Source organism: Zonotrichia leucophrys, chromosome 29, assembly GCF_028769735.1.
Source record: "Zonotrichia leucophrys gambelii isolate GWCS_2022_RI chromosome 29, RI_Zleu_2.0, whole genome shotgun sequence".
Taxonomy (NCBI): Eukaryota; Metazoa; Chordata; class Aves; order Passeriformes; family Passerellidae; genus Zonotrichia; species Zonotrichia leucophrys.
The window spans coordinates 452,203-477,660 of NC_088198.1; the positions used below are offsets into that span (position 1 = coordinate 452,203).

At 54.5% G+C, this 25,458-nt stretch overlaps 1 protein-coding gene across 1 annotated transcript; it reads right to left on the reverse strand.

The window, feature by feature from the left end:
- FAIM2 (Fas apoptotic inhibitory molecule 2) lies at positions 1 to 25,265 on the reverse strand. The gene is made up of 12 exons (XM_064734927.1): positions 24,909 to 25,265; positions 23,032 to 23,212; positions 18,228 to 18,331; positions 18,049 to 18,113; positions 17,227 to 17,280; positions 13,313 to 13,363; positions 12,202 to 12,241; positions 11,356 to 11,393; positions 9,917 to 10,004; positions 6,357 to 6,452; positions 5,427 to 5,480; positions 1 to 3,697 (listed from the first exon to the last, which is right to left on the reverse strand). Exons 1-12 carry the CDS (start codon positions 24,921 to 24,923, stop codon positions 3,548 to 3,550), a joined length of 936 nt encoding a protein of 311 aa, XP_064590997.1. The 5' UTR covers positions 24,924 to 25,265; the 3' UTR covers positions 1 to 3,547.
- Between the last annotated feature and the right edge of the window lie 193 nt (positions 25,266 to 25,458).

A 25,458-nucleotide genomic window follows, 5' to 3' on the forward strand; every position in this document is an offset into this window, starting at 1 on the left:
AAGAGTTTTGCAACCATTTATTAGCAATAGTCAGAGAAGATACAAAATCCTATTTACAGTGAAATCACAGGAACGACCTCTCCAAAGGTTTGGGATTTGGAGCTGGATGAGGACTTGGGGTGGAGGACACAGGAGGAGGGGGAGCAGCCTCCATATCCCACCCCAAATCCTGCATCCCTCACCCTCCTGAGGAGCTCCAGCTCCACGAGCAGGACAGTGCTCAGCATCCACCAGGACTGGCGTGGAAAACGGGCCAGGAATTGTGCAAGGGATGCAGGAGGGAAGAAATCCCTCCCAGCCAGGTGCCTGGAGCGGGGTCATGCCAGGTGTTCCCAACAGGAGCAGAAAAGCCAGGATATACCAGCAGCAAAGCCAGGATATACCAGCAGGAAAGCCAGGATATATCAGCAGGAAATCCAGGATATATCAGCAGGAAATCCAGGATATATCTGCAGAAAGCCAGGATATATCAGCAGCAAAGCCAGGATATATCAGCAGCAAAGCCAGGATGCAGCAGCAAAGTTTCTCCACAGCAGAAGGAACAAGAACAATTCCAGAGGGGGCTGCAGGTCCCTGTGTTCCTCCCCAGCTCCCAGCAGGGCATTTTGGAGGAGTTTTGGGACTATTTCAGAGCCAGAGCTCATCATGGAGCTCCACACTCCTCCCTCCAAGCCTGGAAAGCACAAATCCCTACAGGAAATCACTGTGAACAAGGAAAGGCTGCTGAGGGCTGGGAAATTCCCTCCTGGAACTCCAATTCCATCCATTTTTAGGGTTCCTCCCGTGCCATTCCCAGCCCTGCCTGCTCAGCAATCCAAGGGTTTGGGTCTCCTCAGCAGGAACCAGCAGGGCATGAACTCCCTGCTGCCATCACCTCGTGCTGTCCTTCATCCCAAAAAGAATTCAGTTTTGCTTGGCGGTTTTGGTCTGGTTGGGGTTTTTTTGTCTGTTGGTTTGTTTGGTGGGGTTTTTTTTTTGTTGTTTTTTTTTTTGTTTTGTTTTTTTTGTCTGGTTGGGATTTTTTGGTCTGACTGGGATTTTTTTGGTCTGGTTGAGATTTTGATCTGGTGTTTTTTGAGTCTGACTGGGTCTTTTTTGTCTGGTTGGTTTTCTTATTTTGTTTTTTTTTTTTTTTATCTGGATGAGGTTTTTTGTTGGTTGGTTATGGTCTGACGGGTTTTTGTCTGTTGGTTTTGATCTGATTGAGATTTTTTTGGTCTGGTTGGTTTTTTTTTTTAATCTGGATGAAACTTTTTGTATCTGGTTGGGGGGTTTGTGTCTGGTTGGGTTTTTTTTGTGTCTGACTGGGGTTTTTGATGTGGATGAGAATTTTTTGGCCTGGTTCTGGGGCTTTTGTCTGGTTGGGGGTTTTTATGTCTGACTGGGGTTTTTTGTCTGGTTGTGTCTTTTTTATCTGGATGAGATTTTTTGGTCTAGTTGGGGGCTTGTTGATCTGGTTGAGATTTTTTGGTCTGGTTGGGGATTTTTTTGCCCGGTCAGAGATTTTCTGGTTTGGTTGTGGGGCTTTTGGTCTGTGGGGGTTTTTTGTGTCTGACTGGGTTTTTTGGTCTGGTTGGGGTTTCTTTGATCTGGCTGAGATTTTTTGGTCTGGTTGGGTTGCTTTTTTTTTTATCTGGATGAGATTTTTTGGTCTGGTTGGAGTCTTTTGGTCTGACTGGGGTTTTCTTGTCTGGTTGGGGTTTTTTGTGTCTGACTGGGGCTTTTTTGATCTGGATGAGAATTTTTTGGTCTGACTGGGTTTTTTTGGTCAGGTTGGGGGTTTTTTGATCTGGTTGAGATTTTTTGGTCTGGTTGGAGTTTCTTATGTCTGTCTGGGGTTTTTTTTTTGTCTAATTGGGTTTTTTTGTGTCTGACTGGGGATTTTTGTTCTGGTTGGGGTTTTTTTGGGGGGGGTTGTTTTAGAAGGAAGGAAGACAAGGGGAAGGCATCACTTCTGCCCATCACTGCAGCGCAGAGGGGCCAGAGCGTTTCCATTCCCTGCCCAGTAACTTTCCCTGGGCACGTGGGGCAGGAGGACAGCACGTGTGGGGTAAAAGCCAGGGCAGAAGGAGCAGGAACGTTCCAGCGCTCTGGCAGAGCCCCTGTGCAGCAGGAATTGCTGGAGGCAGCTCCTGACGCAGCACTCGCGGCATTCCCAGCGAGATGGGAGATACCAGCTCCTATCTGCAGCACGGATCACTCTTGGAATGAGAGCAAAAGGGCCCTTATCTCCCTGGGGAGCTTTACAGCCCCAGATCAGCCAGCTGAGCCCCGGACAGGGAATGTGAGCGGGACTGTGGAAATTTACCTGAGCACATCCAGAGCCCGCGCTGACATTCCCCTTTGGGAGAGGAGAAATGGAGAACAGCCAGGGAGAGGGACATTGCTGCTCCAATGGCCTCAGCTCCTACAAAGAACCCCTTAGGAACCCAAATTTGGAGCAAGCAGGACGGCTCTGTGAGGGTGTCACAGCCTCAGGGTTGGTCACACATGGAATGGCATTTCCCAGCATGGAAACTCAGCCTCCTCCAGCTCTTCTCTGCCCTCTCCTGAAATGTTCCTTCCCTGGGATCCCAAATCCCCCTGTGAGGAGCCACAGTCCAAAAAGAACCAGCACAGTCCCCTGGGGGGGAGCCATGGATCAGGGAAGGGAAGGGAAGGGAAGGGAAGGGAAGGGAAGGGAAGGGAAGGGAAGGGAAGGGAAGGGAAGGGAAGGGAAGGGAAGGGAAGGGAAGGGAAGGGAAGGGAAGGGAAGGGAAGGGAAGGGAAGGGAAGGGAAGGGAAGGGAAGGGAAGGGAAGGGAAGGGAAGGGAAGGGAAGGGAAGGGAAGGAAGGGAAGGGAAGGGAAGGGAAGGGAAGGGAAGGGAAGGGAAGGGAAGGGAAGGGAAGGGAAGGGAAGGGAAGGGAAGGGAAGGGAAGGGAAGGGCACTCAGTCAGATGCAAGGGATCCAGGGGAATTTTCCCTGCAGTGGCACCAGGGATGACCTCAGAGAGCTGCACGTCCTGAACAAACAGGTTCCCTGTGCCTGGAGCACTGAAATCCAGCTACGTGATCCCACACTCCACCTTTCCAACAGCAGGAGTCACCAGGAATAGCACAGAGGCCACCGAGCTCCAATGGATTGTGGGGAACAGGGCAATGCCGGGATTCCCCAAGGCTTTTCCTGCCAGGATCTCACCAAACTCCCGTCTCTGCTGCCCTCTCTGCTGTTTGGTCACAGCTCTCACCCCGTGATGGGCAGCACTCAGAGGGCACCTCCAGCAGCCCCTGGGGCTGGGAAGGTCCCAGTCTCTGCCCCAGCCTCTGGACTGGGCTGGGCGGGACTGGGGGGAGCAGAAGGGACACGACACTGAAGCCCTGCTTTGCTCTCTGGGTCACAAAGGCCTGGCAGCAAATGTACAAAGCTGCAGGAGGGGCCTGGGGCCCCTCAGATGGACCAGAAAGGGAGGGATTGGGTCAGGCTGGCGGGTTTGAACCCTTTCACCTCTGCTTTTCCATCTAACCCCTCACATCTGCCAGCACGGGGAGCATCCTGCCCCGCTACCCTCACTCCTGGCTGGAGCCAAAGAACTGCAGGAAGAAGGAGAAGATGTAGATGATGTCCAGGTAGATGTTGAGGGCTCCAAAGATGTATTCCTCGGGGCTCAGCGAGTAGCGGCGGTTCCCCATCAGCATCTGCGTGTCCAGGGCCAGGAACTGGAAGGGAAGGGAGGAAACCCCGGGCCAGTGACAGGGAGGTTTGGCCCAGGGAGGCAAGAAGGGCTCTGACGACAGGAGAAGTCCCCTGGATTGGGGTGCAGCCCTTTTTATGTTCTGTAGCCACAATTTAGGAGCTCAGAACATGGCACAGAATGAGCTGCAACTTTCCCCTTCCCTCATTCCCCCCTGACAATCAAACCCCGAGTGCAGCTCCCAGTCCAGGCCCTCTTCCCTCAGGCCTCCTCCATCCCAGGGCCAGCTCTGGAGCCACCCTCCCTCTTCCTCCTCATCCCAGAGCCCATAACTTGTTATTCCCACACTTCCCTCGGGTGGGAAACACCAGCCAGGGAACGAGGTGCTCACAGGGTGGCCTGGCCCCAACAGGATACGGAGCAGCTCCGCCAGAAATCCCAGGTGTGACTGAAATCCACCATTTTCTCCTCCCTCCCTTTCCTCCTTCTGCCATTCTGCTGCCCCTCACGGGCCCAAAGCTCTCCAGGGCTGCACCATCTTCCAGAGCTGCTCTTTTATCCCCCCAGAACAAATCCCAGCCCAGCTGCCCTGGCAGGGCCAGGCCCAGGCTCTGACTGATGTTTATGGGGTAATTATCAGATGTTGCAGCCTCCTTGTATTTTACAGAGGGATCTTGAGCCATGAATCAGCGCCGAGCTCCCCGCGCTCCCTTGGAGTGACTTTTATGGGTGATAAAGACAATTGCTCAACTGCTGCCATTCCCAACGTGCCCAATGGGCACCGCCTTGGAGCCAGGGCAGCACCGGCAGCACCGGGCACCTCCACAGGCACTGCCCCAGCTCCAGAAGCACCGGGCACTCTGCGGGCACCGTCCCAGGAGCACCGGGCATCTCTCCATGCACTGCCCTGGCCCCGGGAGCAGCGGGCACCAGTGGCACCTGCCCCAGCTGGATCCCAGCACAGGGACCGGGACTCGCTCAGGAAGGGGCTCTGGGGATGGAGCACCGAGAGCTGCCCAAGCCTTTCCTTGAAGGAGCTGCCCAGCTCCGGGGCTTTTCCTGCCTGTGTAAACCCTCCTAATGCCTCCTAATCCCCAATCTCAGCCTTCCCTGGTTTTCTGCACCTCTGTGAGCCAAACTCATCCCGAACCTTGGCTCGCTCTCAGCCGACCGGCCCCGACTTGACCGTGCAGCCTCATCCCTGCATCCCCTCACTCCTGGGGGCTCTGTGAGCTCAGCTCTGCCTGCTCCACTCCAGAGGCACCTCTGGCCTGTCCCTGATCCCTGCAGAGCAATCCAGCCAGGACTGCTCACCCCTCACAGCTTGGCACTCACACCATGCCCTGCGCTGGCACCGGCACTGGCACTGACATGGGCATGAGCACGTCTGGGGCACCTTCTGCCGGGATCGCTGCTCCAGGGCCACCCTGAGCTCTGCAATCCCAGCCCCAGCTCCCTGTAAGGCTTCAGACCTTGCCCTGGCTCCATCCCTGCCCTGGCTCCTGGCCAGGCTCCAGCTCCTGCCCCGGCTCCAGCTCCTTTCCCTGGTTCCCTGTGAGGCTCCAATCCCTGTCCCGGCTCCATCCCTGCCCCGGCTCCCTGCCAGGCTCCAGCTCCTTTCCCCACTGTTTTCCCTGCCAGGCTCAGCTCCTTTTCCCGCTGCTTTCCCCCCAGGTTCCAGCTTCTTTCCCCACTGTTTTCCCAGCTCCTTTCCCTGCTGTTTTCCCTGCTGGGCCCCAGGAGCAGGCACTCACCATGGTGAAGATCCCAGCCCCGAGCAGAGCGTAGATCGCGTGGAGCCACGGGACCTGCAGGACACGGACACAGGGACACACAGACACGGGGACGGGGATACACAGACATAGGGACACAGGGACATGGACACAGAGACACAGACACATGGACACACGGACATGGACAGGGACACATGGAAATGGACACACGGACACAGGGACACAGGCATGGACAGGGGCACAGGCACAGACAGGGACACACAGACATGGACAGGGACAACAGACACAGGGACGCAGACAGGGACACACAGACATGGACAGACATGGACACATGGACACAGGCAGGGACACACGGACAGGGACACACGGACACAGCCGTCAGAGCCGCACAGAATGGGCTGTGCAGGACTTCCCTCCCCAGGCAGTCGGCTCCCAGCTGGAGGGTGAAGTTTTGGAGAGGCCCCAAAAGCCCAGGCTGGGTTTGCAGCACCTCCAGCTTGTGCAGTGCCCTGGGAATGTTTGTGTGGCACAGAGCAGGACACGGGGACTTGGACCTTCCCTCCCTGAGCCCTTTCTGTCCATTTAGCTCCTGAACTTCTCCATCAGCTCTGGCCCCAGCACCTGTCCTGTGGAAATCATGGGATCCTGGAATGGTTTGGGTGGGAAGCAACCTTAAAGCCCATCCCATCTCACCCCCACACCTCCCACTGTGTCCCTTCTTGAGGTCCCTTCCAACCAATATCATTCCACGATTCCACCACCAGAACCAGCAGGAAACATCCCCAGCCCTGGGCCAGCTCCATCCTTGTATCCCACGGTCCATCCCAGGGAATGGCCCTGCTCTCCCACCCCTCCATGGGGGTTCCCACCCATTGTCAGGGAGCTGGGCCCCCCCTCCCAGCACGCCCAGTTTGGCCCAGTTTGTCCCAGTTTGGCGCGGTTATCACTCACGTATTGGTAGGGCAGGATGACAGCCAGGACCAGCCCCCCCAGGAACAGCACCATGAGCAGCACGAAGAGAACGCCCTGGTACGAGGTGAAGTCGAACTGCAGAGGGGAGGGAAGGAGGGAGGGAGGGGGTTCTGTACCAGGGGCTGCACCAGGGGAGCCCCAGATGCCACCCCTGCGCTGTGCCCAGCCCCTGAGGAAGGATTTCTCTTCCCCTGGAAAACGGCCTCCAACTGTGGCCACTCACACTTGCCAATAATACAGTGCCAAGCAAGAAATTTGTTAAATTTTCTGGATTTCTCCAAAACTAAACCTGCCAGCAACTAGGACCCTGCAAATCCTTAGAGCCCTAAAGGCCACCTCTGAGCTGATACCCAGACTCTGGGGAAATTAATTCTTTTTCCCCCAGAAAATGGCCTCTTTGTGGTCACTCGCTCTGGGCAATAAGGCGGTGTCAAGTGAGAAATTTGCAAACTTGGCTGGATTTCTCCAAAACTAAAGCTGCCACCATGGAGGACTCTGCAAGTCCTTCAAGCCCCAAATGCCACCTTTAATCTGATACCCAGATCCTGGGGAAATGACTTCTCTTTCCCTGGAAAATGGCCTCCAATGATGGCCACTTGCACTGTCAGACCGTGTGGTGCCAAGCCAGAAATTTGCAAACTTCTCTGGATTTCTCATAAATAAACCTGCCACCAAGGAGGACCATGCAAATCCTTAGACCCCAAACACCACCTTTAATCTGATACCCAGGCCCTGGGGAAAGGGCTCACTTCTCCCACAGAAAATGGTCTCCGTTTGCGGCCACTCACCCTGGCGGACAGGGCGGGGCCATGCTAGAAATTGGCAAAATTTGCTGGATTTCTCCTAAAATAAAGCTGCCATCATCTAGGACCCTGCAAGTCCTTTGAGCCCTAAAGGCCACCTCTGAGCTGATACCTAGATCCTGTGGAAAAGACTTCTTTTTCCCATGGAAAATGGGCTCTGTTTGTGGCCACTCGCCCTGGCCAACAGGGCGGGGCCAAACTCGAAATTGACAAAATTTACTGGATTTTTCCAAAACTAAAGCTGCCAGCAAGGAGGCCCCTGCAAATCCTTCAAGCCCCAAATGCCACCTTTAATCTGATACCCAGACCCTGGGGAAATGACTTCTCTTTCCCTGGAAAACGGCCTCCAATTATGGCCACTCACACTGTCAGACCGTGTGGTGCCAAGCCAGAAATTGCCAAACTTTGCTGGATTTCTCCAAAACTAAAGCTGCGACCAAGGAGGACCCTGCAAGTCCTTCAATCCCCAAATGCCACCTTTAATCTGATACCCAGGCCTTGGAGAAATGACTTATTTTCCCATGGAAAATGGCCTCTGTTTGTGCCACTCACACTTGCCAATAGTACGGTGCCAAGCTGGAAATTGGAAAACTTTGCTGGATTTCTCCAAAACTAAAGCTGTCAGCAACGAGGACCCTGCAAGTCCTTCGAGCCCTAAAGGCCACCTTTCATCTGATACCCAGACCCTGGGAAAATTACTTCTTTTTCTCATAGAAAATGGTGTCTCTCTGCAGCCACTCACACTTGCCAATGATATCGTGCCAAGCTGGAAATTGGCAAATTTCGCTGGATTTCTCCAAAAGTGAGGCTGACAGAACCCAGTTCACCACCCTGCAGTCTGTTCCAGCCCCTCTGACACCCCTGGCACATCCCAATCCTCCAAAAATCCCAGATTATTCCCACACATCAGCATCTTCTAGCCCTCACCCTAATCTACAACAAAATCTCATTTAATTCTCATATATCAGCATCTTCTAGCCCCTAATCCACAAAAAAATCTCTCATTTTATTCCTATATATCACCATCGTCTAACCCGCACTCCAATCCACAAAAAATCCCATTTTATTCCCATATATCACCATATTCTAGCCCCCACCTCAATCTATAACAAAATCTCATTTTATTCCCATAAATCAGCATTTTCGAGCCCCCACCCCAATAAAAAAATCTCATTTTATTCCTATAAATCAGCATCTTCAAGCCCCCAATCCACAAAAATCTCATTCCCATAAATCAGCATCTTCTAGCTCCTAATCCACAAAAAAATCTCATTTTATTCCCATAAATAACCATCTTCTAGCCCCAACCCCAATCCACAAAAAATCTTTTTTTTTTCCATTTATCAGCATCTTCTAGCCCCCACCCCAATCCATTAAAAAAAAATCTCATTTTATTCTTATTTATCAGCATCTTCTAGCCCTCACCTCAATCTACAAAATCTCATTTTATTCCTATGTATCCCCATCTTCTATCCCCCACCCCAATCCATAAAATATCTCATTTTATTCCCATATATCAGCATCTTCTAGCCCTCACCCCAATCCACAAAAAAATCTCTCATTTTATTCCCATTTATCAGCATCTTCAAGACCCTCCCCAATCCACAAAAAAATCTGATTTTATTCCCATAAATCACCATCTTCTAGCCCGCACCTCAATCTATAACAAAATCTCATTTTATTCCCATATATCACCACCTTCTAGCCCCCAATCCACAAAAAATCTCATTCCCATAAATCAGCATCTTCTAGCCCCCACCCCAATAAAAAAATCTCATTTTATTCCCACAAATCAGCATCTTCAAGCTCCCAATCCACAAAAAATCCCATTTTATTCCCATATATCACCATATTCTAGCCCTCACACAAATCTACAAAAGAATCTCATTTAATTTATTATATACATATCTGCATCTTCTAGCCCCCACCCCAATCCATGCAAAAAAATCTCATTTTATTCCCATTTATCAGCATCTTCTGGCCCTCACCTCAATCTACAAAATCTCATTTTATTCCTATATATCACCATCTTCTAGCCTCCACCCCAATCCACAAAAAAATCTCATTTTATTCCTATTTATCAGCATCTTCTAGCCCTCACCCCAATCTACAACAAAATCTCATTTTTTCCCACACATCAGCATCTTCTAGCCCCCAATCCACAAAAAAATACCATTTTATTCCCATAAATCAGCATCTTTTAGCCTCCACCCCAAACCACAAAAAAATCTCATTTTATTCCCTTATATCAGCATCTTCTAGCCCTCACCTCAATCTACAAAATCTCATTTTATTCCTATATATCACCATCTTCTAGCCCTCAATCCATTAAAAAAAAAAATCTCATTTTATTCCCATAAATCAGCAACTTCTAGCCCCCACCCCAACCCATAAAAAAATCTCATTCCCATAAATCAGCATCTTTAGCCCCTCCCCAATCCACAAAAAAATCTGATTTTATTCCCATAAATCACCATCTTCTAGCCCCCAATCCACAAAAAAAATCCCATTTTATTCCCATAAATCAGACACTTCTAGCCCCCACCCCAATCTACATAAAAAATCTCATTTTATTCCCATACATCCCCATTTTCTAGCCCCACTTCCATCCCACCCACGTCCCTCCCCAGCACGTGTCCTGGCGCCATCCCCACATCCCTGGGGCTGGCCCCATTCCCAGACGCCCCCAGCTCCCCCTGTCCTGCCCCAGGGTCCCCTCCCCAGGGATGTCCCCACCTTGCTCTGGAAGCTGAAGATGGTGACAGACAGACAGACCAGGGCCGTGATCCCCAGGCACAGCAGCACCGACTTGGTGTTGTAGTAGCTGCAAAACGACCGGGAAAACCAAACTGGGGTCATTCCCAGGGATGGGAAAGGGGATTCAGCTGGGCAAGGAACGCTACAGGCACAAACAGCGCTGGAATTATCAACATTCCACACTAATGCTGGGAAAGGAGGGATGGAAAAAAGCTTGGATGGGTTTTCTGTCGCAGACATCTTTTATGGAAAATCCTTTCCTTAAGATTTTCCCTCCTGAGAAGCTGGGAGGCCTCAGGAACAAAATGTAAACAATGGTTATCTGCTGCTGTGGAATGCAACAAGTAGATCTTTAATTAGTCTCATGGTAGTTGTTTCTAATTAATGGCCAATCACAGTCAGCTGGCTCGGACACAGAGCCCAAGCCACAAACCTTTGTTATCATTCTTTCCTACTCTATTCTTTGCTAGCCTTCTGATAAAACCTTTTCTTCTATTCTTTTAGTATAGTTTTAATGTAACATATATCATAAAATAATAAATCAAGCCTTCTGAAACACGGAGTCAGATCCTCATCTCTTCCCCAGTCCAAGAACCCCTGTGAACACCGTCAGTTTTTCTGCTCTTTGGGAGGATGGAGGGAAGGCAGGAGGGTTCATCTGGGCCTCCCAGAGCAGCTCCAAGTCCACCAATCCCACTGTCCATGGACAGACAGGGAATGGGGAAGGTCCTGACTGGGAGGTGACAAAACCAGGGTGACAAAAGTCCCCCCAGCATGAGGGGAAAGCAAAGGAGCAGCCCCGGGCCCCTGCCCAGTGTGGCTGTAGGAGAAGGAGGGGCAGGGACAGGGGCTGCAGGCTCAGGAATGGGTTCCAGGCTGGATCAGGGTTTTGGCTGCAGTGCCAGGCTCAGCCCTTGGAAAAGCCAGCCCTGCTCTCCCTGGGGGATTTGTGTGGAGTTTTCCCCTGCAGCTGCTGAGGCCAGGGATTTCTTTGTCCCCATGCATCCATCCATCACCCAGGCTGGATCATGGCACTCTCTCCAGCCTCCCACGTGATTTAGGAGCACATTTCAGATTTCCTGGTGTGAATGAGCAGAAGGGAACAGGCTGGGGGATACAAACTCCTGAAACTGCTGGAACAAACCCCTTGGTCCCCCCTGCCTGGGACCTGCCCAGTGAGAAATGGGGGATCTCTGAGTGGTCACCTGCAGCCCCTCCAGGTGCTGCCCCTCCGGGGCTCTCCTGCAGGATTTGGGATGTGGGATCCCCCAGTGCTGCCTCCCTTGGCACAGGGACAGCCTTGGGAACCTTCCTTGGGAAGTTTCACAGGGAAGCTCCAGCTTTGTGTGGCTGCTGGGAGCTCAGGAACAGGGAATGCTTTCAGGAAGAGACAGGACACAGGGCAGTGCCCAACCCACCTGGAGAGCATGGCAGTGAGATAGGCCATGGACAGGGTCTGGGGGAGAACACAGACCGGTTAGTGCCTCCCTGCCCCAAGCAGACACCAGGAAATCCCACAGGAAATCCCTCAGTCCCAGAGAAAGGGGCAGGGGAGCCTCCCAGGCTCTCAGGAGAAGGAGCCTGGGCAGCATTTGGAACCCTCCAGTGACTGATGGGCACAGGAGAGGGCAGAGGGAGGGCAAATGGCACGGGAGGAGCTCCTGCATCCCTCCCACACAGGAGCCAGCTCCCATCCCAGCTTCCCTTCCACATCCCTGCTCCCATCCCACATTCCAGCTTCCATCCCAGTTCCCACCCCAGCTCTCATCCCAGTTCTCCTCTCAGCTCCCATCCCAGTTCCTACCTGAGTTCCCATCCCAGTTCCCACCCCAGCTCCCATCCCAGTTCTCCATCCCAGTTTCATCCCAGTTCTCCTCCATCCCAGTTCCCATCCGATTCACCCATTCCCATCCGTTCCCACCCAGTTCTCCCCAGTTCCATCCAGTCTGTCCACTCCACATCCCCTTCCACCAGTTCCCACCCCAGTTCCCATCCCAGTTCTCCTCCCAGCTCCAATCCCAGTTCCCATCCCTGCTCCCACCCCAGTTCCCACCAGACCCCACAGATTATTTTTTGCAATTTTTTAACAAACAGAGGCTCCCTTTCTTTCCAGCTCCTCCCATCCCAGGGCAACCCCAGCTCCTCAGCCCAAGCCCAGGACAAGAAGGGGATGAAATTCCCACTTTTCCCCAAGAATTCCAGCCTTGTCCTGGGAGCCACCCTGACCCCAGGGCAGATGTTGGCCAGATGTTGGCCAGACTCACAAAGATGCTGAGCAGGATCAGGTTCCATGGGAAGTATCTCCTGCAAGGGAAACAGGGCTCAGTCAGCTGGGGCTGTGCCAGGGAACCCCTGACCATGGGGTAATTAGTGATTGTGAGGGTAATTAATGGCCATTAATGGGTAATTAATGTCCATGCTGGTAATTAGTGCCCTGTGCACAAGTGCTGGGGCAGTGCAGAGCACAGTGACCAGGGGCATTTGGGGTCCTCCTGGGCCAGCAGGACAGAGGTCCCCAGGATATTCCTGCTCCCCTGGGAGCTGGCAAGAGCATCCTCTGGAATGGTTAAATCAGGAACCCAGCAAGAGCATCCTCTGGAATGGTTAAATCCCAGAATCCAGAGCTGCAAACGGGGCGGTGCTGCCACATTTCTCTTCACAGAGAAAAGCAAGGCACAATTCTTCCCAAGGATTTCTGGGATTCACATTCTCTGAAGCTCAGAGAAAGGGGAAACACAACTCTTATCACTTGCTGTGCCTGTGTAGAATGCAATATGGAGATTGTTTACCCAAAGTGAGGATGTTTTGTTTCCTTGGCCTGTCAGGGCCAGGTGTGTGTGTGACTGTGACAGTCCTGGGATTCTGTGCAGTGTGTGCAGAGTGAGTGCTTGGCAGATCCAGTTCAGATGAAATGTACATAACACAGTATAATAAAGTCATTAATATGTACATAGTACAGTATAATAAAGTCATTAATTAGCTGTCCATGGAGTCAGATGCACCATTCCTCCTCCATGAGGGCCCTCACAGCATTGCTGCAGGGCAGTTTCTGCTGAAGCCACAGCTGCAATTGGACTGAGCTGCAGCAAGCCAAGGCCTGGAACAGCTGTTTCCAGCACCTGGAACAGTTCCCCAGAGCAGCTGTGGATCCCTGGAAGCCTCCAAGGCCAGGACAGTGCAGCACCCTGGGACAGTGGGAGGTGTCCCTGCCATGGCACGGGGTGGGATTTAAGGTCCTTTCCAACCCAAACCATTCCACAATCCCATGGAAACACAGCAGCTGCATCCCTGCCGCACAGCAGGGCTGGAAACCCGAGGAGAACATTCCTGCTGCCTTCCCAGGCTGTCCCAGACCCCAAAGCATCCCCTCCTCACCTGGGCCCAGAGCAGCAGGCGAGGATCAGGTAGGTGACGAAGAAAACGGCGCTGCAAGGAGAGAAAGAGAGGGAGAGTCTATGGGGGGAAAAGCTGATGGGGGGGGATGCGGAAAAGCAGCCTGGGATGAAGGTGGTGGGCAGGGGGGAATTCCCTGGAATGAAATTCCCTGGAAAACCAGCCTGGGATGGTGGTACAGGGGGTGGGATGGAATTCCCAGGGATGGAATTCCCTGGAAAAGCAGCCTGGAATGGTGGAGCAGGGGGAATTTCTTGGGGTGGAATTCCCTGGAAAACCAGCCTGGAATTGTGGTGCAGGGGGAAATTCCCTGGAAAAGCAGCCTGAGAGGGTGGAATTCCCTGGGATGAAATTCCCTGGGAAACCAGCCAGGCATGGTGGAATTCCCTGGGATGGAATTGCCTGGAAAAGCAGCCTGGACATGCAAGCACCCAGCAGGCTGGATCAGGGTGGTTCCCAGCCCTGCTCCCTCTCACTGAGCTCCTTCCTGCCCTCAGGAGCCTCCTCCGCCTGTGCCCGTCCCCAGGGTGGCACAAAACATCCCTGGAGAAGCCGAGGGCAGGATTTGGAGCAGAGCACCCAAATGTGAGAATGACAAACACAATTCCACTGAGTTTGTGTTGGCTCTGGGGAAACGTTCCTTCATGGAAAGGGAGGTTGGGCTCTGGGAGGGGCTGCCCAGGCAGTGGTGCAATCCCACCCCTGGAAGTGTCCAAAGCCTTTGGAAGTGGCACTGGGAGACATCCAGGTCTGAGCACTGATTGGTTTGACTACAACCTCCCAAAAAACTCACTTATCAACCCAGGACACTTGGTCAGTGCTGAGGGGAGGCTTGGTGGTTGGACTCCATGGTCTCCAGGGGCTTTTCCCACCTTCACGATTCCAGGATTCCTTGGTTCTGGGAGTTTCTCACATGGAAGTGCCAGGTTTGTCATCATTTCCAGGTTTGCCCCTCATTTCCAAACCTGTTCCAGCCTGGGGGTGCCAAGGCTGGAGGTTCTTAAACCAAGGGCTGGCAAAGTGACCAGGCTCAGGCAGGAAGGGCTGTGCTGGAGGAGGGAGCTGCTCCCATGGCACATCCCTCCAGGAATGGGAATTTTTGGGCTTTCCATTGCTGGAAGTGCCCAAGACCAAGCTGGAAAAGGGATTGGAGAAACCTGGGACAGTGGGAGCTGTCCCTGCCCATGGCAGGGGTGGCACTGGGTGGACTTAAGGGTTCCTCCAACCCAACCCATTCCAGGATTCCTCTGCTGGAGAGCTTGAGGAAGAATTCAGGGCAGGGAAGGGCTCAGGGCAGGAGGATCCATTCAGGAAAGGGCTCAGGGAAGGGTTCAGGGCACAAGGATCCATTCAGAACAGGGCTCAGGGCAGGAGGATCCATCCAGAACAAGCCCAGGGCAGGAGGATCCACTCAGAACAAGCCCAGGGCAGGAGGATCCATCCAGAAAGGGCTCAGGGCAGGAGGATCCATCCAGAACAAGCCCAGGGCAGCCCTGGCTCAGCAGAGCCCAAGGTGCAGTGGCTGCCCAGCCCCACCCAGGTCCTGGCAGGTTTAGGGTTTTACCTGCCAGCATTTGAGGCTGTCCAAGCACAGCAGCCCCAGAGCTGCAGCAGGCAGAGCTGAAGGAGGCTCTCCTGCCCTCCTGCCCATGGCTGGGTGTTTTTCCAGGCTCTGCTCCCTGCTCCCCCCAGGGCAGCAGTGCCGATGGCTCCGATAGCCACTGACCCTCGGCCAGGGCAGGGAGGTGACGGCAGAGCCCAGGGCACAGAGATAAAGGCAGGCCCAGCTCTCCCACTGGGAAACCAGGAAAGCCCAGTGGGAGCAGCCTGGACACGGCTGAGCAGCTGGGCAGGGACTGTCAGAGCACAGAGCCAGCAGGGCCCTCCATCCCTGGCTGCTCTGGGTTTACTTATTCCCACTGAGGGGCCATCCCAGCAGTGGGAAAACGTCCTGGGGCTCCCAGGTTTTATTACAGAGGTGTCTGGTTGGGAAGGAGACCCAGGCAAAAAGCAGGAAAAACTTTTGGAGGCACTGGAATGAAGGGAAGGGCTTGGCTCACTGAGCAGTGAAAAAACACAAAATTAAAGTCATGGAATGGCTTGGGAGGGAAGGGACCTTAAAATCCACCCCATCCCATCCCATCCCATCCCATCCCATCCCATCCCATCCCATCTGTGGGCAGGGACATCTCCCACTGTTCCAGGTTGCTCCAAGGCCTGTCCAGCCTGGCCTTGGGCACTGCCAGGGATCCAGGGGCAGCCCCAGCTGCTCTGGGAAATCCATCCCAGCCCCTCCCCACCCTGAGAGGGAGGAATTCCTGCTCAGTCTCCCATCCATCCCTGCCCTTTGGAAGTCATTCCCTGTGTCCTGCCCCTCCATCTCTGTCCCCAGCCCCTCTCCAGGTCTCCTGGAGCCCCTTTGGGCCCTGGTAGGGGCTCCAGGGTCTCCTTTCCCTTCTGCTCTCCAGGTGAGCACCCCCAGCTCTCCCAGCCTGGTCCCAGAGGGGCTCCAGCCCTGCAGCAGCTCCGTGACCCCCTCTGGGCTCTCTCCTCATCCTCCCTGGGTGGGACCCCAGGGCTGGAGCAGCTCTGCAGGTGGGGTCTCACCTGGGCACAGGGGGACAATGACCAGGGGGAGTTTCCTGCAGGACAGAACCCCCCCAGGGGTGTTTCTAGTGGGAAACAGGAGGGAATGAACCCCATCTGGGCAGGGAGATGGAGAGGGGACCCCAGAGGCCAAGGTGGGCACCTGAGCAGGGCTGAGCCTCCTCCCCCTGTCCCCTGGGAGGTGACAGTGCCTCCCCAAGCCCAGCTGCCCTCTGGAGCACCTTTGGCTCCCTCATGGTGCCCTGGAGCTCCCATGGCTGCGTTTGGAGGGTTCTCCCAGGTTACATAAGCTGTGTCTCATCTCCTGATTTGGGTGTGAGCTGATTAAAGCTGAGTTCACCTCACACTCAATGAGCAGCACTGACCCCGCCAGCAGCCTGGAAACCCTGGAGCCGGGAGATGCCAGCACCTGGGAGCTCCACTCTGGGCTGGGGGAACCAAGGACTGGAATCCCAGCTTCAGGGCTCTGGGATGGAGCCCCAGGAGTGACAGCCCCACCCAGACATGGCCAGGAACATCCCAACACCTCCAAATCCACCCCACTGGGTATTACATAATGGAAACCCCCACAACCACCTGGCTTCCAAGGGGAAAATCCCAGAATTCAGCCTCCATGGTGCCCTGAGCATCCTCCCAGATGTCAGATATGGGGCTCTGCAGTGTCTTCCTGAATGCTCTGCAAGGAGGCCTCTGGAGCTTCCCAGGGGGCCTTCCCAAAGTGAACCCTCCAAGGTACCCTGGACATCCCTCCAGGTCTCACTAGGAGTTTCTGTTCCCCTGGAAACTCCCCAGTTTTCTCTGGCTTTCTGCAGGAAATACTCAGGTATTTATTTCGACCCTGGTTTCTAGAGCCATTTTTGGGGAAGTGTTTGGGGTCTCTTGCTCATTCAGGTGAGATTTCCCACCTCAGGCTCAGCCATGGATTGGTGCCCAGAGCAGCTGGGGCTGGCCATGGGTCCCTGGCAGTGCCCAAGGCCAGGCTGGACACTGGGGCTGGGAGCAGCTGGGATGGTGGGAGGGGTCCCTGCCCAGCCTGGGATGGTGGGAGGGGTCCCTGCCATGGCAGGGGTGGCACTGGATGGTCTTTGAGGTCCCTCCCAACCCAACCAACCCAACCCAACCCAACCCAACCCATTCCATGGTTCCATGACCTTCCCCAGCTCCCCCTGGACTCTTTGGAGTGATGCTTCACATGCAGGACAGTGTTGGAGAACCCTTCCCACATCCCCACATCCCCACCCAGGCTGTGTGGAGCACACAAGGCCACAGGAAAAGCCAGGGATACTCACTAGGAAGCCCAGTACCAGGCAGAGTGGGTCTGGATGTAGCCCTTGACAGGTTCACTGCAAAACAAGGAAAGATCCTGAGCAGGGAGAACCCGGTCCCTGAGAGCTCCCTGCTCAATGAACCCTGGAACAGCCTGAGCAGGGGATTAAGACCCAGCCCTGGGTGAATCCTCAGGCAGCCTGAGCCTGTGGAGAGGAATTCCAGCTGCCAGGTGGGAAGGGCAGCCCTGCTCCCCCAGTTCCACACTGGAGCTGGCTGGGAATGGCTCCCACAGGGGATTAGGGAGCCCAAATCCTCAGGCTGGCACTGATCCATTATTTATTCTGGAGGCAACATGAGCCATACACACCCAGAGCGCTCGGTCATCCGAGCTGGAGAGGGGGATGAGCAGGGGAGGGAAGGCAGCCCCTGGAGCTGGGATCTGGTGACTCCCACAGGGAAAACCCAGCAGCCACTGCCAGGGGCAATAACCTAAGGGATCACCCAGAATGGGGGATCCAACCCCGAGCATGGGTGGGAATGGGGGCAAAAGGGACCTCTGAGTGCTCCCTCAGGTCAGCTTTTCTCTTGGAATAGCCAGAAAGGACCCACAGGGAAAACCCAGCAGCCACTGCCAAGGGCAGCAGCCCTGGGGATCACCCAGGATGGGAGATCCAACCCCGAGTGTGGGTGGGAATGGGGGCAAAAGGACTGAGGGACCCCTGAGTGTTCCCTCAGCTCTGCTTTTCTCTTGGAACAGTCAGAAAGGATCCAGGTGTGACACAACCCCCAGGAACCTGCCCAGAGCCCTGTCCTAGGTGGCCCAGGACACACCCAGCACCCACCAGAAGGTGAAGAAAGCCACGATGACCACGGTGACCAGGAGCTGGACCATCAGGATGGCATACACCTGCAGGGAGAGAGGTGTGATCCATGGATCCCAGAATCCAGCAGAGCCAGGCCCTCCAGGGCTGGGGGTCCAGCTCTGCCAGCCCCGAGGGCAAGGGGTGCGTCCCTGCCTCACCTTCCTGATGAACACCCTGCGCACGTTGCGGTCATCCCAGCTGAAGGTGGTGAGCAGCTCCGTGTCCCCCGGGTACCCTCCGCTGCCATAGCTGGGGCTGCTGCCTGCAGGGAGGCCAAAGGAGCAGCTCCTACCCAAATCCCACCCAGCCATGGCACCTGAGCCCAGGGAGCCACCACAGCTCAATCTGGTGCCTCAACCCCCCAGAGGTTCCTTGTGGCATTCATGTTCTCTGAAAAAATCCCTTCACCCAGGATTTTTCTCATGGGAAGCTTAGAAGCCTCAGAGAAAAGGAAAACAATTCTTATCTCATTTGCTTCTCCTGTGTTGTGCTCACATGTGGAATGTGTTTGGAGATTGTTTCATTGGATTCTGATGTGAATTATTTTGACTCTTTGGCCAATCAGGGCCAAGCTGTGTCGAGACTCTGGAAAGAGTCAAGAGTTTTCATTATTAGTTTTTTAGCATTTAGTAAGTATCCTTTCTGTATTCTTTAGTATAGTTATATTATATATTATATTAAATATATATATTTATATATATAGTATTCTTTAATATAATATATTAAAGAATATTATTATAAGAATAATAATATTAAAGAATATTAAATACATTCTTTTTTATTGTAGTTATATTATATTAAATTATAGTATTCTTTAATATAATACATTAACTAATATTAATGTAAGGATATTAATATTAAATAATATTAAATATATTATTTTAGTATAGGTATATTATATATTAGGTTATAACAGTCTTTAATATAATATATTAAAGAATATTAATTAAGGATATTAATATTAAAGAATATTAAATATATTATTCTTTAGTATAGATATATTATATTAAATTATAGTATTAATTAATATCATATAGTATTATAAAGTAACAAATTAGCCTTCTGAGAACATGGAGTCAGATTCACCATTCCTGCCTTCATTGGAACATTTCCCAGCAAATACAAAAGTTCTGCTCCCTTCCCACTCCTGCTGCTGCTCAGGACCATCCCTGGGAGCAGAGGGGGAACATTCCCTCAAACCACCCCAACACCAGGGGCCACTTCTGAGTGTTCCCTCAGCTTTGCTTTATCCTTGTCTGAGCAAACACCAAAGCTTCCACAGCAATGGGAGGGCTGCAATCATCCCTTGCTCTCCTTCCACGGGATATTAAAGCATCCCCAGAGCAGCTGTGCCTCAGCATTCCCAGGGGAGCAGCTGTGATTCAGCATTCCCAGGGGAGCAGGAGGAGTCCCTCGCTGCTCTCCTGAGCTGTGTTTGCATCCTGGCTTTGTCAACAACGCCTCAGCTCTGTGCAGCTCCTGGCAGCTCGCTGAGTCCATCCCTCAGCTCCATTTCCATGCAGGGACTCAGGTAACAGTTAAGCACCAAGCCTGGAAAAGGAGGAAACAGCTCCAATGCTACCAGTGAGAAAAACCTTCCCCCAAACCCTCAAATCCCTGCACAAGTCATCTCTGCTGAGCCAAAACTGGAACAGCAGCTCCTGTTGCTGGGTTTCCTTTCCCCATCCCTGGCAGTGCCCAGGCCACGCTGGATGGCCTTGGAGCAGCCTGGGACAGTGGGAGGTGTCCCTGCCATGGCAGGGGTGGCACCTGGATGGGCTCAAAGGTCCCATCCCACCCAAACCATTCCATGGCTCCATGACCATTCTGTGCCCTCTCTGCTTCCCTCCAGTGCCACTGAAGTCCCTCTTGCTGGGTTTCACAGAAGGATTTTTGTGTGATTTTCCTGCTTTACATTCCTGTCCCTGCCTGGTCCACAGACACCTCCCCTCCTCCTAAAGCTTCTGAGCTCAGGGATGCCCAAACCCTTCAGGAAGATGGAACAGAGACCTCTCAATCTCAGAGCAGACACCAGGAGAGCCAAACTCAAGGTCCTGATCCTGATTTTCTCCTGTTTTCCTGGTTAAAACTGCTCATTCAAAATGCAGGAGCCTCACTCAGATGCTCCCAGCAGGAAACAAGTCCCTGGTGCTGTTCTGTTATCAGTAAATCCCTTGGTCCCTCCTTCCTGCCCCACTGGAGCTGAACCTCCTGTGTGTTCCCCTGGATCCCTCATCGGTCCCAGAGTACCTGGGCAGGGAGAATCCCTGGGAATTCCAGGCCTCCTGCACCAAAGCAGTCCCAGCTCCTAAACAACACCCAGCTGGCCCCTAAACACCAAATTGGCCTCTAAACACCCAACTGGCCCCTAATTGTCCCCTAAACACCCAGCTGACACCTAAACACCAAATTGTCCTCTAAACACCAAATTGGCCCCTAAACACCCAACTGTTTCCTAAACACCCAAGCTGGTCCCTAAACACCCAACTGGCCCCTAAACTCCAAATTGGCCCCTGAACACCCAATTGTCCTCTAAACAGCAAATTGGCCCCTAAACTCCCAGCTCACCTCTAAACACCCAATTGTCCCCTAAACACCAAATTGTCCCCTAAACACCAAATAAATGCCTAAACACCCAGCCAGCCCCTAAACACCAAATTGGCCCCTAAACCCCCAGCTGGCACCTCAGTGCCCCGAGGAGCTGAAGGGTTTTACTCTCCTCCCTCCCTCCCTGCCAGCATCCAGGGGGTTCCATCCCCCTCCCTCCTGGTGTCCCTACATCTGTCCCCCTGTCCAAGGCCACAGCAGGACGGTGTGTCCTGAGTTCATGGTCACAGAAACAACCTCCAAACCCACATCCCTTCTCTCCAGGTGCTCCCAGTCAGGTGTGAGACATCCCATAGAGTGGGATTGGCTTCCCACCTGGAGCCCCCAAAATATCCCATCCCACCACTAAGCCCCAAATACCCCATCCTACCCCTAAATCCCAAGTACCCCATCCCACCCCCTAAACCCCAAACATCCCCTATACCCCAAATACCCCATCCCACCCCCTAAATCCCAAATACCCCATCCCACCCCTAAACCCAAACACCCCAGATACCCCTAAACCCCAAACACCCCATCCCACCCCTAAACCCCAAATACCCCATCCCACCCCATTTAGGCCTCACCCCCCCAATTCATTGCAAGAGCAGAAAATTCCAGATGATGCCCAGAGGCACCTGGGGGGATTTGTCCTGTTCCTCAGGGGAAGGGCTGAGAAACCATCAGAATGTGCAGCACAGACACAGCAGGGGAGGTTCTCACTCCTTCCCCTTCCCAGGCTTCCCATCCCGGCAGCTGGACAGAACAGGCAGCAAAGGATGGAGCAGGGCAAGAGCTCGGGAGTCCCTAAATCCCATAATCCCAGTGTTTTCTCTGGCTGGAGCTGTGCTGAGTGAGCACTTGGCCACCCCCAGGGTCACTTCCCAGGCTCCAGCCCCATTTCCAAGCCTGCAGCCATTTCCTGGGCACAGCCAGGGCTCTGTCCTTTGCTGCAGCCTAGCAGCAGCTCCAGGGAGCTTCTGGGTGTTGGGAAAACTGCTGGTTTGCCCAGGAATGGCCACGAGGATGCTGGAACAATCCAGCCTTTGGCCCCAGCCGTGTCCCAGCCTCCCTGGCTCTGCCAGCAGCTGCCAACAGCCACACTGGGGGCTGTGACACCACTTGTGACACCAATTGTGCCACCTCAGCTGCTCTGGGAGCTGAGCAGGAGCTGCTGGAGGGGGTGGGGGATCCCTGCAGCTGATCCAGGACTTTCCCTCCAGGCCAGGAGCTGGGAATGGGGATTTCTCCCACATGGGACTGGGAAGGAGTTTACTCCCTTGTGAGGTCTCTGGGATGGCTGGAATGGCTTTTATTCACAGATACAGACTTTTATCTGCAGCTGGAGAGTTTTATGTGTAGATGGAGACTTTTGTGCACTGATAGAGACTCTCCTGTGCAGACAGAGGCTCACAGCTCATGGCTGCAGCTCTGCCCTGGGCCAAACTAGGCCCACATCCCTGGAGCCCCTCTTATCCCTGCTGCTCCTCTATCCCTGCTGCTCCTCTTATCCAGATCCCCCTCTTAACCCTGCTCCCCATCTTATCCCTTCTCCTCCTCTTATCCCTGGTCTTCCTCTTATCCCTGCTCCTCTTCTCATCCCTGGTTCCCCTCTTATGCCTGCTCCTCCGATTATCCCTGGTCCCCCCTCTCATTCCTGTTCCCCCTCTTATCCTGGTTCCCCTCTCATCCCTGCTCCCCATCTTATCCTCGTTCCTCCTCTTATCCTTGCTCTTCCTCATATCCTGGTCCCCCCTCTTGTCTCTGCTCCTCCTCTTATCCTGCTCCCCATCTTCTCCCTGCTCCCTCTCTTCTCCCTGCTCCCCCTCTTATTCTAGTTCCCTTCTCATCTCTGCTCCTCCTCTTATCTCTGGTCTCCCTCTTATCTCTGCTCCCCCTCTTATCCTGGTCCTCCTCTCATCCCTGCTCCTCCTCTTATCCCTGCTCCCTCTCTTATCCTGGTCCCCTTTCATTCCTGTTGCTCCTCTCATCCCTGTTCCCCCTTTTATCCCTGCTCTTCCTCTTATCCTGGTTGCCCCTCTTATCCCTGGTCCCCCTCTTGCCCCCGCTCCCCCTCTTATCCTGGTCCCTCTCTCATCCCTGGTCCCCCCTCTTATCCTGCTCCCCATTTTATCCCTGCTTCTCTTCTTCTTCCTGCTCTGCCTCTTCTCCCTACTCCTCCTCTCATCCCTTCTCACCCTCTTATCCTCGTTCCCTTCTCATCCCTGGTCCCCCTCTCATCCCTGCTCCCCCTCTCATCCCGGCTCCCCCTCTCATCCTTGCTCCCCCTCTCATCCTGGTTCCCCCTCTCCTCTTCATCCCGGGGATCCCTGCCCCTCTCCCAGGGCTCCCCCAGCCCATCCAGGCAGGACTTACTGGGATCCACGTATGCCCAGCTGGGGTGGAGCGGGGCAGCGGGCGGGGCAGGGAAAGCCCCGGCTTTGATCCCTTCTCCCGCCGTGGCCTCCTCGTAGGACGGGGGCGCCGGGGGGGCTGTGGCATTGTCCTTCTTGTCCCCCTGCCCCTCAGAGCTGGGGGGTTTGCTGTTCACGGAGAGCTGCACAGAGAGGAGCAAACAGAGAGAGAGAGATGAGTAAAAGCATCCCAGAAACTGCCCTGGATGAGAAACTGGCATGGATGGGCTCTGGAAAAGGGGTCAGGAACTGGGAGCCATGGGAACTGGGAGCCACGGGAAGTGGGAGACACTGGAATTGGGGGACACTGGAATTGGGAGGCCCAGGAACTGGGAGCAACTGGAACTGGGAGCCACTGGAACTGGGAGCCATGGGAACTGGGAGCCACGGGAACTGGGAGCTAAAGGAACTGGGAGCCCCAGGATCTGGGAGCCACGGGAACTGGGAGCCATGCAAACTGGGATCCATGGGAACTGGGATCCCCCCAGCCATTCCTGGGGCTGGGCCCATCCCTGCACCCCAGGAATGGCATCCATGGCTGAGGGGAGATGGGAAAGCCCCAGAGGTGCTCGTTGGGATGAGAAGTTCCAGGCAGGGAGGTCTGAGGTGGACCCGGAGCCCCCGCGGTGCCTCGGGCTCAATGTGACACCAAAAACATCCAAGGAATTCTCTGCTTCTCATCAAACTTCCTACATTGCTCCTTAAAAAGAGCTTTCAGCTCCTGGGCAGAAAATCCTGAACTCTTCATTCCCATTTACCCCATTTGGGATCAGCTGCTCCCAGGAATGCTCTGGCTTGGCCCTCCAGAATTTTCTCCCCTGTGCCCGAGTGGAGGCTCAGCTGTGCTGCTTCCCAGCGTTCCAAGGAGCCGGGACTGCAGCAAGGAGCCAACCTGGGGCCACCTGAGCGCTCTCCTCTCCTTGGGAACCTGATCCCTTTAACCTGCCAGCTGGGCTGGGGTGGATAAAGCGCCAGGATAACTCTGCTGCTGTGGAGGAGCCGGCTCAGCCCCAGAGCAGCAGCCCCACAGCTCGGGGGGGCTGCAGAGGCAATGAACCCCAAAACAGGGGGCGCATTAACGGAGCAGAGTGAGGAGGAATCCAGCTGAAGGGGCCACGGGCCCTGAAAACCCAGCAGGGCCGGGCTGGGATGAGTCCCACATGCAGATCGGCTGTGCCACCTTCCCTGGCAGCCCCAGGGACTGCCCTTCCCCGCCCTTCCCTGTCCCTCGGATTCAGGGGGCCGAGATCCTGCGAGCCCCCTCCCCACCCCCCCAATATCCAAGGAGATCCAGAGGGATGGAGCTGCATCCAGAGCGTTGCCATGGCGATGGTGCATGAGCTGGCAGAGGATCCACAACCCCCCTCCTCGGTCTGAGAGCATTGGAGAGCCCCAAAATCCCCAAAATCCCCAAAATCCCGAGCCCCCGGGCCGGGCAGGAGGTGCTGCCAGGTGGGGACAGGGGTGGGACAGCACGAAGAGCTCACAGAGCCCCCTGGCACCCGGGATGTGGGGGGCACAGGGGGGTAAAACGGCCACAGATCCGGTCCAACGGGGTTCGAGCTGGGCATCCATCACCCCTAAACCAGCCCAATCCCCAAACCAACCCCAAACCAGCCTCCAATCCCAAAATCACCCCTAAGCCAGCCCCCAACCCCCAAACCAGCCCCCCAGCCCCTTCCACCCCCTTAGCAGGTTCCGTGCACGGTACCCCGCTCCCCTTGCACCCATCGCTCTGTTCCTAAATCCCCTCCTATTCCCAAACCCCTTCCCTGCGCTCTTTCCCCGCCGTTACGCAACAGGGACGGGCCGGCCCTGCCCGCCCGGCCTCGCTCGTACCTTCCCCTGGGTCATGGCTGCTGCCTGCCCCGGGCTCGGATCGGGATGGGGATGGACCTGGGGGCGCTTCCAGCCCTTGTCCCGCGGGTGTGGGGCCGGACGCGGCCGCCGCAGCCCCCGCAGCGCTGCCAGCAGCGTCCCCGAGCAGCGGGCAATGCGGGCAGGGAGGGAGGGAGGCAGGGAGGGAGGGATGTACCACTGCCAGCCCGGAGAGCAGGGGAGACGGGCGGGGAGACAGGGAGGGATGGAAAGGGATGGGGAGAGGGATGGGATGGAGAGAGGATTGGGATGGGGAGAGGGTCGGGATGGAGAGAGGATCAGGATGGGAGAGGGATGAAGAGAGGGTCGGGATGGGGGAATGGAGGGAGCGTTGGGATGGAGAAAGGACCAGGATGGGAGGGATGGAGAGAGGGTTGGGATGGGGAGAGGATCGGGATGGGGCAATGGAGAGAGGGTTGAGATGGAGACAAGGTCAGGATGGGAAGGATGGAGAGAGGGTTGGGATGGATGGGGGGATGGAGAGAGAGGGTCGGGATGGGAGGGATGGAGA